Here is a 14,804-nt window from a genome sequence, read left to right on the forward strand (position 1 = left end):
CCTCCCTTTATCTTATATTTGTACAGCTGTTTGCTTGGTTGTTGATTTTTTTTAAAAAAAATTTATATCACCCACTTTCTCGTTATTTTTTTCCTTTGAGAGTCATCTTGGATAACAAAAAATTTTTAAAAAGCTTGCTAAGAACCATGATACACTCCTATTAGATTCTCTGGTCATGGCAATTCATGAAACAAAGAAAAACATAAAATTGGTGCTTATGTATATATTGCTTCCTTTACCTTCTATACTGATGGTGATATTGTAGGAAAGGAAGGAGGAACGTTAAGACTTACTAGGCGATACTGAAATGAATTCAAGCATCTGTAAAAATCCTCTCATTCAGTGAATTGATTGATATTAAAATACTGGTGGGTGATGAGCTGAACCCAGAGTTGAACAAGAAGAGAATGTGCAGGAATGCCTTCAGGAAATTGTGAAGCTCTATTAATGATCTTAAGCTTCCCGTGAAAGCAGAGGCTCATATTACTAATACAACATTGGAATAGTGTTGCTGTATGGTATTAAACATGAAATAGAAGAGTCTCTTCAAAGAAATTAAAATGAGAATCAAACAGAAGGAAATGGCAAAGTGCATGGTAAGTGTGAGTGGACTGTAACACATAACTGATGAGGGACTCTAAAGAACAGCAGTGAAAGACATCATCAAGGAATCAGGTGACAGGAAAATGATGATGATGATGGTGATAATAACTGTAATAAAGATGAGCTGCTCATGTGTCAAGAACAAATGCCCAGGCTGCTCCATTAGTGCCTTTCCACTGTCAAGAAATAGTAAAGAAGGTCTCCAGCACATTGGGTGGACCCCTGTGGCCAATTTATGGGAGGACATGGATAGATTGTAATCTACATCCTTGGAGAGAACTTCCAAATCAATGAGATCAGAAATCTATTTGAGTATATAGTAGCTTGATAGCATCAATAAAATTGAGTTAAGTTATGCATTATGTCTAATTGAAGGGCCAAATGGTAGAGCAGAGTAGCCTGGACTTTTAGGGGGAGGGAATGGTTCCTTTAAAAAAAAACAATTTTTTAAAACTTCTTTTCATTTGAAAAAAATTTTTTAAATCCACCAAATTAAATACACCCCGGTCTTTCAGAGACCAGCAGAATCTCACTTAGCAATCAGGAATTATCAAAGGAATGTGAAGAAACTTGAGGAAGATAGTTTTTGAGCTGTTAAGTTGAAAAGTTCTCAGGGGTCAGAGAAATTGGCAGCTGTCACACAGCCTTTGAAATGTACTACAATATTTAAAAGAATTCTGGTTTTGTGATATTAGGAACACCCTCTCTAGAAAAAGGGCACCATACTGCCACGTTGAGTTATAGGAATTTATAACTCAGGGTCTACAGACTTATTTCAGGGGTTGCATGAACTTGAACTTGAAAAACAATGCATCATTATTTCAATGTAATTGGTTTCTTTTGTCACTTTATATATTCTATTTTATGTGACTAAACCATTATTCTTATTAGTCCATAAGCAGGTTACCTCCTGTCCTCAGGGCAAGTGATCTGAGGCAAGTCCCATAGCCTCTTTGTTTTGGTTGGTTGTTTTTTTGCCTCTGTTCCCTCATCTGTAAAACTGGAATAATAATAGCACCTACTTCCCAGAGTTGCTGTGACAATCTAATAATTGTAAAGCACTTAGCATAGTGCTTGATACATTGTAAGTGTTATATAAATGTTGGCTAGTTTTATTATTGTTGTTATTAAAGACTACTCCTTAGTATATGGTTTCCTGGGTTGCTATGCCAAAATCAGTTAGTCAAATAATTCATCACCTGTTGGCCAGCCTTCTGGTAAGGAACTTCTTCAGGTTTAGCTAATTTGGTCTTCATAGAATCAGTATTTCAGCCTCTATCTGAAGCCTTCCCAGCTTGATAGAACCTGCCAGTCATTTTGCTTTGCTTACCTGGCCTTTGAGGACTCACAGCTAACCTCTGGCCACAGTGACACAGGAGGAGAGGTCTAGTGGAGAAGTGACAGTATAATGTGGGTAAAACCTGGTCTGAGGCTTCCAGACTATGGAACAGAATGATGAAATATGGAAGGCATTTGTGCCTTCAGGGGACAGGAGATGGGGAGATGTGAAGAACAGATGAACAGGGCGAAGGAGCAAAGGTGATCATCCATCCTGCTGTTCAAATGTAGGTCTTCTGACTCCAAATCCAGCGCTCTTTCTACTGCCCAATATTGTTGCCATTTGCGTAATTAATGATGATGATGATGATGATGATGATGATGATGATGATGATTGGGGCTGACATGCATCATCTCATTTGATCCTCCCAACAGCCCCACGAGAGGTAATGGATGTCTAATTATCCTCATCATACAGATGAAGTCTAGATTTTATCTCAGAATATTTTTAAAAAACACAGTTCATTGCTGAGGTGTTTGGAAAAACTTTTACAATTATCTGTCATCCTGCATATAGACTAATTTAAGAACACTTATGAAATGGAGAATATACTCTAACAAAAGGAATTTTGAAAGAAACTAAAAAATGATAATATCTCTGAAAACAACATATCACTCTTTTGTGAGTATTTTAATGAACAGTAAATCTCTGAATAGAAGTTTCATTTTCTTTCATAAGAAAAATATGTAATTGCATTCCCCATTAAAGGATCTTTCCCTACCTATGGTGAGGTAGTCCCCCAGTGTTTTTTGGAGGGGGGAGCAGATTGGGTCTCCCTGTCTCTCTCAGTGTAGCACCTTTTCATGGGGCCAACTCCCTACTTGTCAGCATGGGATTTTTGACCTGTTTCATTTTCAGCCCAGCCTGGCTTGCTTCTCCTAAGGCACTGCTCTCAGGCATTCACCACGTTGGTGCTAGACAGTGCATACACCTGATTGTCTTAGCACGCTGAAGTTCAGAACTTCCAAACTCAAGGGATCCACCAGCCCTCTCAGTAACAGGGATTACAGGTATGAGCTCCCACATCCCATGCATTTATTAAATACCTTCTGGGTACAGAGAGCTGGGCTAGGCACTAGAAGAGATACAATGTTCAGATAAGTTAAGGTAACCACTGATGGAATTCCTGGTCTATTAGGAAGACATGTCATAAACAAATAATTTCAATGCACAATATTACAAGGTAAGTTCATTAGAGACATGTGAGGTCTTAACCAGGGAGTTGGAAACCTTTCAAAAGTAACTTGGAAGAGTTCTGACCCCTTGGAGATAACAGTGGATCATAGACTTCAAATTCTTGCTGGGATAGGGAAAAGGCAAAATGACGACTTTAGAGAGCCAAAGCAGATCAAAGGAGAAAAACAAATAGAAGCAGAAAATGTGAAAAGGGAATGATTGGGGGGGGGGGTGGGTAGGGGGTATGTGATCTGCATCATACATTTCAAATGTTGTTATTCCCTTAATTCATCCTTCCTTATAAGGATGGTGTGTGTGTGCATGTGTGTGTGTGTGTGTGTGTGTGTGTGTGTGTATGTAAAATGCACTAATTCGCCAGGAAATATTAATAAATTCTGATAGCTTAGTAGGAATAGTATAGTGTAAATGGATTCTGATTATTTACTATGAATGGGTTCTAATAGCTCAGTCGTAAAGGAGTTGGTGATAATTTAGGATGCCGCCCTTCCCAGAGAGCTTTTGGTGATTAAGGAGGACCTTCAGTTCACCAAAGAAAAGAACTCTTACTTGAGATGAAGGCTTCAAAGAAGTGCACATCACGACAGGCATTCATCTTTGTCTCCTTTGTCTAGCTTCTGATTACACTATCTCACCAAGCCCTTGATTCCAGACATTGTGAACTTGGTAAGACCTCAGATCATTTTAGTATTGTCTCATTGGTCTCTAAAAAGAGTGGTAGGGGATCCTCTCAATATATCAGATGAAAGGAATTAAAACAAGTCTCATTACCAGGAGTTGGTTCATTAGAGCTGGAATTTGATTCATTTCAGTAAACAGTGCCTGCTGTGAACAAGGCTCTAGGTGTGGCAGTGGAGATACAAAGATAAAAATCAAACAGTGACAACCTTCAAGGAGCTTACATTCCACTGGGTGAGCAGAAAAGAGAGGAGAATACAACATGTGCCCAAGTAAATATAAAGCAAGTTGAGTTGTTCGTCAGTTGTGTTCAACTCTTCATGACCCCATTTGGGGTTTTCTTGGCAGAGATACTAGAGTGGTTTGCAGTTTCCTTCTCCAGTTCATTTTACAGATGAGGAAACTGAGGCAGATGGTTAAGTGTCTTGGCAAGGGTGACATAGCTAGTAAGTGTCTGAGGCTGGATTTGAACTCAGGTCTTCTTGACTCCAGGCCCATTGCACCACATTGCTATTGTAAAGCAAACAGAAAGATATAAAGAAGGCACATTAGAGCTGGAGTTCTTAACATGCTCTCTATGGATTTCAGGGTGGTCTGTGATTTGGGATGGGAAAAAGGCATCTTTAGTTTCTCCAACTTTTGGTTTACTTTGTAATCCTATGTATTTTATTTTATAAAATTAGTGGCTGCTAGGTGGGATGGTAGATGGAGCACTGGACCTGGAATCAGGAAGACCTGAATTTAAATCAAGCCTTAGATACACACTAGCTACAGGACCCTGAGCAATGATCTCTCTGCTTTGCTTTCTTCACCTGTAAAATGGGGGGGTGATAATAATAATAGCTATCTCTCAGGCTTGTGGTGGAGATAAAATGAAATGATATCTGTAAAGTGCTTTTCAAGGCTTAAGCACTATTTAAATGCTAGGTGTTATAAAGGTTGACAATTAAAAAATATTCTTAGAAGGGGTACAAAGGCTTCACCAGATTGCCAAATGAATGCAAGACACACACACATGCACAAAGCTTGTGAACCCCTACCTTGGAGATCATCTCAACCTACTTCTTTTTGGAGGTAAGGGAGGAGAAAGAGGCAGGAGGTCAAGCCTGTGATTTATTGCTATAAGGAAGTTCCAATGAGGAAACATCTTTTACAGGTGCAGGTCTGTACCGGCTATGAAACTTATAGTCTTAGTTACCTCGAAGGCTGTAAAGTTAAGTGACTCACTCAGGGTCACCTAGCTCATCTGTGTCAGAAGTAGGACTTGAACCCTAGGCCACCTCTCTATCCAAACTCCAGCCAGGCAACACTGCACTCCTAGAGAGAGGAGTCAAGGACTTGAGAGTCCTCATTTTGCAGATAAGAAAGTAAGAAACCAGAGAGAGAGAAAATGGCATACCCACAATTAAATAGGTACTAAGTGTCAGAGCCTGGATTCCAAGTCCAAGGCGAACCCTCTTTCTACCACCCCACATGGCCCCCAATTACTGTTCCAAGACAGTGTAATCCTGAAAGATCAATTCTGCTCATTTTGATTTTGATTTTTTAGGAGCTATATAGCAGTAGCATCCAAACTTTTGAAAAACTCATAGAAGAAACGTTTCTTCATACTCTCTTTGGAGTGACTGGCCTTTCCTTGGGAGAATGTGAGCACTTGAAGCAAGATGTTCAACACAGTGGAGCCCTTGACTTGGAGAAGTCGAACCGATTCCGAAAAAAGCAATGGACACTTTTTAAAGAGCTACTTGACCAAGAGAAACAGGTATTATACTTGATTGTCAGATCAACATCACTCTGAAAATTTGACATCTCGAGATTGTAAAAATAGAAAAAAGTATTTGAACATATAATAAATACATTATACTGCGTATAACATAAATGCAATATAATATATAGAGAAAACATAACATAATACAATATAATGTACACATTTTCATATATTTATATTTTACACACATTGATAGAAATATTTACATAAGTGTAATATCAATTGAGTTGGGACTTTCTTACTGTTTTAAAATGATTAAGTGTCTTTGAGTCTTACTAGGTGCTAAGCCCCAGGCCCAAACCCCAATTAGGTGCTAAACCTATGTGTGTATGACTTGGTAACCAAGGTGGGGCCCCAGATGAGGCTAACTAAGGGAGGGCCTAGTTTATACCTGAGTTTGAGTGATAGGTTTGGAACATCAGAGGCTCTTAGACCACATGGGTTTAAATTGCCTCCTTGTGATGATTTTAGGTCACATGGGTGAGTCGCATGTGTGACTCACCCCTGACCCTGAAAAAGATATAAAACCAGGGGTTGGCTTTCTCATCTTTGGAGCTCTTACCCACAGCAATGGTGGCGTGTGTGACTCTGGGCCAGCCGCTTTCATGAGCTCCCGGGCTGAACCTAGATGTTGGTAACTATGAATCTGTATTTGGTCTGTCTGTTCACGTTTGTACTTTGTTTGTATTTTGCTCTGAAGCTCAGGGTGCTGGTCTTTTCCCCTGAACTAAGTGAATGATATTTGTATGCTGAATTAAAGTAAGTTTGTCAACCCCTTAACGCTGCTTTCCTTACTAAAGCAGATCAAAAGAACCTGTGCTTTTGCAGCATGTTGGCAGCTTTCTGGGTACTGGTTGTTGGTGGATCTTACACCCCCACAGAAGCTGCTAGCCAGATTGTTGAAACAATAAGGCACAATGTAATGCACATACATGTACATGCACTTATATGTGTGCATGCATGTGTATTTGTATGCTTATATCCAAATCCATATATGTAGGTATGTATAAATATACATATACATCATATATATTACATATATATATTACATATATATATACACATTACATATATATACATCACATATATTACATATAGGTGTTATGAGAGAGTGTGTGTGCTAGGTCTGAATTAGTGTTAATGAATCTAGTGAAATGATCACAGTATTTGAAAGTTGTGCTCTATATTTCCATTAAGCTGGAACCAATGAACAGATTTTACATAATTAAAATTTCAAATTTGAATCAACTTGCAAATTTAAAGAAATGAGACCACGTCACAGGATTCATTATTCATATTAATTAGGACCTAGCTATAGACAGATAGACAGATGGACAGATAGATAGACAGGTCAGATAGATAGATTGATGAGCTTTGTTCAGAGGCTTCACTTGCTTACCAGGCATAACCACATGGTGTTTTTTATAATATTGTTATTTAAAACCAGCTGCATTCGGAAGCCATGCTTCATTTAAAGCCATAGATAGACTAATTTCACTTAACATACCCTGAATTTTTTAAATGCATAAACATTTGATGGTTCTGTCCAATTCAACAAACATTCAATTCCTACTATGTACAACATCCTGTACTAGGTGGTAGGGATATATACATACATACATACATACATACATATATATGTGTGTGTATATATATATATATACATATATATGTATATGTATATGTGTATATAAAACCTTACAAAGCCCCTACCCTCAAGGAGCATATACTCTATTAGAGGAATAAATTAGGAAGACAGATAAGTATGATACAAGGCAGAATGAGTTAGGAGAAAAGGTGAGGTTCAGATATACAATACATAAGACATATAATACATAAACTGCGAAGTTTGAATACAGACTGAGGCACACTACATGCTCGCCTTTTCTGCTTCTCTTTTGTTTTTGGGTTTTTTTTTTGTTCTGTTTCTTCTTTCTCATGATTCATTCCATTGGTCAAAATTCTTCTCCACGACTTGACTAGTGCATAAATTAATTCAATGCGAAGTTATACATGACAGTTATATGAGACTTCATGCCGTCTTGGGGAGGGAGGAGGGAGGGAGGGGAGAAAAACTGGAACTCAAAACTATGTAGAACCATGTGTGGTAAACTAAAAATAAATAAAGAAATTTATTAAAAAAAATTGGAAAGAAATCATACTTTTCTCATGGAGGAATCAGGAATCTTGGAATCCAATCATCTTGGAAGCAGTGGCACCTAAATGGGGCCTTAGAAATGGAAATAGAAGAATTGTGTTCTAGAGATGGAAGACAGGCTCGATAAATGTACAAAAACAGGAAAGGAGCCAGTCTCGGTTTGTGTTTTATCCTAATAGGCAACAGGGAATCACTGAAAGTTTTTGAGTAGGAGAATAAAATGGATGCTGATGAGGAAGCCTGCCATTTCATTGAAAATCTGGGAGCTTGAGGGCATGTGGAATGTCCAGATGCCATTTATGAGACTATTTATGAGAGATGTGGCAAGTGGGTAATCAGAAAGGCAGTATTTACTAGTTTTGAATACTTGGTCTGAGGTTTCACATTGGTATAAAAACAAAGTCAGAACAACTGTCTTTAGATAAATATCTATAATCTACCAGTGGCCTGTCAATAATGGAAATAACTTTGTTGTTTTAGGGAAGGATCAGACCTAAGTTCTATTTTTCTTTTCTATTTCCTCTTCTCTTCTATTTCTTCTCTTCTCCTCTCTTCTCCTCTCTTCTCTTCTCTTCTCTTCTCTTCTCTTCTCTTCTCTTCTCTTCTCTTCTCTTCTCTTCTCTTCTCTTCTCTTCTTTTCTTTCTTCTTTTCTGTTCTTTTTATTTGTAGATTTTTCTTGGCTCATCCAGAACTTTTTCAAGAATAGCTTCATGTGCAGACAAGTTTAAGGACCTCATCAACTGATTAAATATGATCAAGATAGCATTTCCTCAGGTTGTATAAGTCATAACTAATTTACTGATTGATTCTTTAATTGCTCTAAATTGCCTCAAGATATTTAGAGACTGTCATTCTCTCTCATTTTCCACGTTGCCTCATTAATGAAGACATGAGGAATAAACTTTATGTGAAGGTAAACAGAAAGTTGATGTCCTCTTAGATACACTGGTTTTCCAATTCATCAACCTCCTTAAGGTTTGTAATCTACATGATAGGTGTCAAATACCTGCACAACTCCCAAGTGCAGCCTGAACCAGATTAAAGTGATATTGGGAAATATTTAACAAACTAAATAAAAATACAATAAAACATATTATGTTAATATGTGTTTTTAAAATTTTTTTATATTGATTTTTTTTTTATTTTTAGTTTGCAACACTCAGTTCCACAGGTTTCTGAGTTCCAAATTTTCTTCCCCTCCCTCCCCTCTCCCCTCTCACCAAGATGACATGGAATCTGATATATGTTGTGTGTGTGTATATATATATATTATATTATATATATCTTTTATATATATATATATTATATATATATATATATATATAATATATATATATATAAAAGAGAGAGCAGATAGTTTCCTTTGATCCACATTCATACTCCATAGTTCTTTATCTGGATGTAGATAGCTCTTTCCATCATGAGACATTTGGGCCTATCTTTGAACCTTGTATTGCTGAGAAGAGCCAAGTCTATCAAAGTTAGTCATCACAGATTCAATATGTCTGTGGTTGTATACAATGTTCTCCTGGTTCTGCTCCTCTCACTCAGCATCATATCATGTAGTTCTTTCTGGGTTATTATGAAGCCCATATATTCCCCCGTTTCTTATAGCACAATAGTATTCCATTACATTCATATACCACAACTTGTTTAGTCGTTCCCCAGTTGATGGGCATTCCCTTGATTTCCAATTTTTTGCTACTACAAAAAGAGCTACTATAAATATTTTTGTACATATGGGTCCCTTTCCCATTTGTGTGATCTCTGTAGGATACAGCCCCAGAAGTGGTATGCTGGGTCAAAGGGTATGCACATTTTTATAGCTCTTTGGGCATAGTTCCAAATTGCTCTCCAGAATGGCTGGATCCGATCACAACTCCACCAGCAATGTAACAATGTTCCAATTTTCCCACATTCTCTCCAGCATTTATCATTTTCCTGTTTTGTCATGTTAGCCAATCTGACAGGAGAGGTATGGTACCTAAGAGTTATTTTGATTTGCATTTCTCTAATCAATAGTGATTTAAAGCATTTTTTCATATGCCTATAGATATCTTTAATTTCTTCCTCTGAAAACTGCCTGTTCATATCCTTTGACCATTTCTCGATTGGGGAATGACTTGTATTCCTATAAATTTGGCTCAGTTGCCTGTATATTTTAAAAATGAGGCCTTTATTGGAGACACTAGTTGTAAAGATTTGCTCCCAATTTTCTGCTTCCCTCCTAATCTTTGTTGCATTGGTGTTTTTATACAAAAACTTTTTAATTTAACATAATCAAAATTATCCATTTTGCATTTTGTAATGCTCTCTGTCTCTTGTTAGGTCATGAATTCTTCCCTTACCCATAAATTTGACAGGTAAACTATTCCTTGCTCTCCCAATTTGCTTATAGTATCAGCCTTTATTCCTAAATCATGAACCCATTTTGACTTTATTTTGGTATATGGTGTAAGATATTGGTCTATGCCCAGTTTCTGCCCTACCATTTTCCAATTTTCCCAGCAGTTTTTGTGAAATAGTGAATTCTTAGCCCAGAAGCTGGCCTTTTTGAGTTTATCAAAGAGTAGATTGCTATAGTTGTTGACTTCTCCATCTTGTATACCTATCCTATTCCACTGATCCACACCCCTGTTTCTTAGCCAGAACCAGGTAGTTTTGATGACTGCTGCTCTGTAGTACAGTTTAATATCTGGTATGGCTAGGCCACCTTCTCTAGCATTTCTTTTCATTAATACTCTAGATATTCTAGACCTCTTGTTTTTCCAGATGAATTTTGTTATTATTTTGTCCAGCTCAGTAAAATAATTTTTTGGTAGTTCGATTGGTATGGCACTGAATAGATAGATTAATTTAGGTAGAATTGTCATTTTTATTATATTAGCTCGGCCTAACCATGAGCAACTGATATTTTTCCATTTATTTAGATCTGCCTGTATTTGCGTGAAAAGTGTGTCATAGTTATGTTCATATAGGCCCTGGGTTTGTCTTGGAAAATAGCCTCCCAAATATTTTATAGTGTCTACAGTAACTTTGAATGGAATTTCTCTTTCTATCTCTTGCTGTTGGGCTTTGTCAGTAATATATAAGAATACCAAGGATTTATGTGTTTTTATTTTATACCCCACAACTTTGCTAAAGTTTTTTTTATTATTCCAAGTAGTTTTTTGCTTGATTCTCTGGGATTCTCTAAGTAAATCATCATATCATCTGCAAAGAGAGATAACTTAGTTTCTTCTTTACCTATTCTAATTCCTTCAATTTATTTTTCTTTTCTTATTACTAGAGCTAACATTTCTAGTACCAAATTGAATAGTAGGGATGATAATGGACATCTTTGTTTCATCCCTGATCTTATTGGGAGTGGATCTAGCTTATCTCCATTACAGATAATGCTTGCTGATGGTTTTAGGTAGATGCTGCTTAGAATTTTAAGGAAGAGTCCATTTGTTCCTATGCTTTCTAGTGTTTTAATAGGAATGGATGTATTTTGTCAGAAGATTTTTTCTGCATCTGTTGAGATGATCATATGGTTTCTGCTAGTTTTGTTGTTGATATAATCAATTATGCTGATAGTTTTCCTAATACTGAACCAGCTTTGCATTCCTGGAATAAATCCTACCTGGTCATAGTGTATTACTCTCATGATAGGTTCCTGCAGTCTTTTTGCTAATATTTTATTTAAAATTTTTGCATCAGTATTCATTAGAGAAATGGGTCTGTAATTTTCTTTCTCTGTTTTGAATCTTCCTGGTTTGGGTATTAGTACCATATTCGTGTCATAGAAAGAATTTGGTAGGACTCCTTCACCTATTTGCCCAAATACTCTACAAAGTATGGGAATTAATTGTTCTTGAAATGTTTGATAGAATTCACATGTAAAACCATCTGGCCCTGGAGATTTTTTCCTAGGGATTTCACTGATGTCTTGCTCATTTTCTTTTTCTGAGATGGGGTTATTTAAGCATTTTACTCCCTCTTCTGTTAACCTGGACAATTTATATTTTTGTAAATATTCTTCCATTTCCCTAAGTTTGTCAAATTTATGGGCATACAATTGGGCAAAATAATTCCTAATTATTGTTTTAATTTCCTCTTCATTGGAGGTGAATTCACCCTTTTCATTTCTGATACTGGTAATTTGGTTTTCTTCTTTCTTTTTTTAAATCAAATTGATCAAAGGTTTATTAATTTTATTGGTTTTTCATAAAACCAGCTCTTAGTTTTATTTATTAGTTCAATAGTTTTCTTGATTTCAATTTTATTAATCTCTCCTTTGATTTTTAGTATTTCTAATTTAGTATTTAATTGGAGATTTTCAATTTGTTCTTTTTCTAGTTTTTTCAGTTACCTGCCCAATTCATTGATCTCCTTTTTATCTATTTATCTCCTAAAACTTCCCCTAAGAACAGCTTTTGCTGCATCCCATAAGTTTCAGTATGTTGTCTCATTATTTTCATTCTCTTGAATGAAGTTATTAATTGTTTCTATGATTAGTTCTTTGGCCCACTCATTATTTAGGATTAGATTATTTAGTCTCCAATTAATTTTTAGTTTATCTTTCCATGGTCATTTATTACAAATATTTTTTATTGCATTATGAAATGAAAAGGATGCATCGACTATTTCTGCCTTTCTGCACTGGATTGTGAGGTTTTTATGCCTTAATACATGGTCAGTTTTTGAGTATGTGCCATGTACCACTGAGAAAAAAGCATATTCCTTTTTATCCCCATTTAGTTTTCTCCAGAGGTCTATCATATCTGCCTTTTCTAAAATTCTATTCACCTCCTTAACTTCTTTCTCATTTATTTTGAGGTTAGATTTATCAAGTTCAGAGAGGGGGAGGTTGAGGTCCCCCACAAGTATTGTTTTGCTGTCTATCTCTTCCTGTAATTCCCTTAACTTCTCCTCTAAGAATCTGCATGCTATACCACTTGGTGCTCATATGTTAAGTAATGATATTGCTTCATTGTCTATGGTGCCTTTCAGCAGGATGTAGTGTCCTTCCTTATCTATTTTAATTAGATCTATCTTTGTTTTTCCTTTGTCTGAGATTAGTATTGCAACCCCTGCCTTTTTTACCTTAGCTGAAGCACAATATATTCTACTCCAGTCTTTTACCTTTACCCTTTGTGTATCCCCCTGTTTCAAATGTGTTTCTTATAAACGACATATTGTAGGATTATGGCTTTTAATCCATTCAGCCATCCACCTACATTTTATGGGAGAGTTCATCCCATTCACATTCACAGTTATGATTACTATCTGTGTTTTTTCTCCATCTTATTTCACCCCCCTGTTTATGCTTTTATTTCTCCCCTCTCCCTTCCGCTCCTCACAAGAGTTTTGCTTTCGACAGCCACCTTCCTCAGTTTAACCTTTCTATTGATTTCCCTCCCTTTTCTTACCCTTTTCCCCTTTTACTTCTTCCCTCCCTTCTTCCCCTTCCCCCTTCTTTCCCCTTACCCCTCCTACTGCCTATAGGACAAGTTTGATTTCTATACTTCTCAGAGTATATTCTTCCCTTCTTGAACCAAATATGATGATAGTAAAATTCAAATATAACTCTTTTCCCTCCCTTTGTTCCCTCTACTATACTATGTTTTCGTGCCTCTTCATGTGATATAATTTACCCTTTTGTACTATCTCATTACATCTTCTCCCAGATCCATCTCTTTACATCCTTTAATTATGTTTCTTATCATTATATCAGTTATTTTATACTGATATCCACAGTCTATGTATATCCCTTTCAATTGTCGTAATAACTGTACTATTCTCAAGATTGACATATATATATATGTATGTGTATATATATATATATATATATATATATATGTACACACACACACACATAACATATATAAAGCAATATAATCCTATATATGGATATAAGCTGTTTGCCCTTATTGATTAACAATGTTTTTTACCCCTGTTTACTTTTTTATGTCTCTATTAAGTTTTGTATATGAAGGTCAAATTTTCCATTGAGCTCTGGCCTCTTCATCAGGAAGATATGGAATTCTCTTATTTTGTTGAATGCCCATCTCCCTGCCTGAAAAATTATGCTCAATTTAGCTGGGTAGTTGATCCTTGGTTGTAGTCCCAACTCCTTTGCCTTTTGGAACATCATATTCCAATTTCTCCTGTCATTTAATGTAGAAGCTGAAAGATCCTGTGTGATCCTGACTGTAGTTCCATAATATTTGAATTGTTTCTTTCTGGCCGCCTGCAGTATTCTCTCCTCGACCTGATAATTCTGGAATTTGGATGTAATATTTCTTAGAGTTTTCAATTTGGGAACTCTTTCCAGAGGTGATCAGTGGATTCTTTCGATGACTATTTTGCCCTCTGGTTCTAGGACCTCAGGGCAATTGTCCTTAATGATTTCTTGGTAGACAGTATTCAGGCTTTTCATCATGGCATTCCAGTAGACCAATAATTCTTAGATTGTGTCTCCTGGATTTATTTTCCAGGTCAGTTGTTTTTCCAATTAGGTATTTCACGTTTTCTTCTATTTTTTCATTCTTTAGATTTTGTTCGACTGACTCTTGATGACTCATAGAATCATTAGTTTCTAGCTATTCAATTCTAATTTTTAATGACTTGTTGTCTTCATTTTGCTTCTGGGCCTTCTTTTCCATTTGGTTTGTTTTACTTTTAAGGGCATCATTTTCTCTAACTAGATTCTGAATCTCCTTAGCCATTTTGCCAATTTTACTCTTTAAAGTTTTGTTTTAATTGGTGAATTTTTTTCCATTTTTTTCTTTTACCTCTCTAATTTGATTTTTAAAATCCTCCTTGGCCTCTTCCAGGAATGCTTTTTAGGCTTGAGACCAGTTCACATTCCCTTTGAGGTTTCAGATGTGGATATAGTGACCATGCTGTCCTCTTCCTAATTGGTATTTTCATCTTCCTTGTCTTCATAAAAAGAATCAATATTCCTTGGTTTCCTAGAGTTCTTCTTCATGTTGGTTAACTCTTTCCTGGCTTTAAAGTGGATTTCTGCTTCTGGGGTTCAGGGGGCTCTTTTCCAGGCTTCTTGTTCTGGGAACTG

At 36.4% G+C, this 14,804-nt stretch overlaps 1 protein-coding gene across 1 annotated transcript in view; it reads left to right on the forward strand.

Annotated features, from left to right (window-relative positions):
• The window catches only part of EVC (EvC ciliary complex subunit 1), a 142,536-nt gene that overhangs the window by 81,541 nt on the left and 46,191 nt on the right, over positions 1–14,804 (forward strand). Inside the window, exon 12 of the mRNA XM_036762296.1 lies at positions 5,364–5,576. Coding sequence (XP_036618191.1) covers positions 5,364–5,576 — 213 coding nt within the window. The remainder of the gene's footprint in view (positions 1–5,363; positions 5,577–14,804) is intronic.

Source organism: Trichosurus vulpecula, chromosome 6, assembly GCF_011100635.1.
Source record: "Trichosurus vulpecula isolate mTriVul1 chromosome 6, mTriVul1.pri, whole genome shotgun sequence".
NCBI classification, from domain to species: domain Eukaryota; kingdom Metazoa; phylum Chordata; class Mammalia; order Diprotodontia; family Phalangeridae; genus Trichosurus; species Trichosurus vulpecula.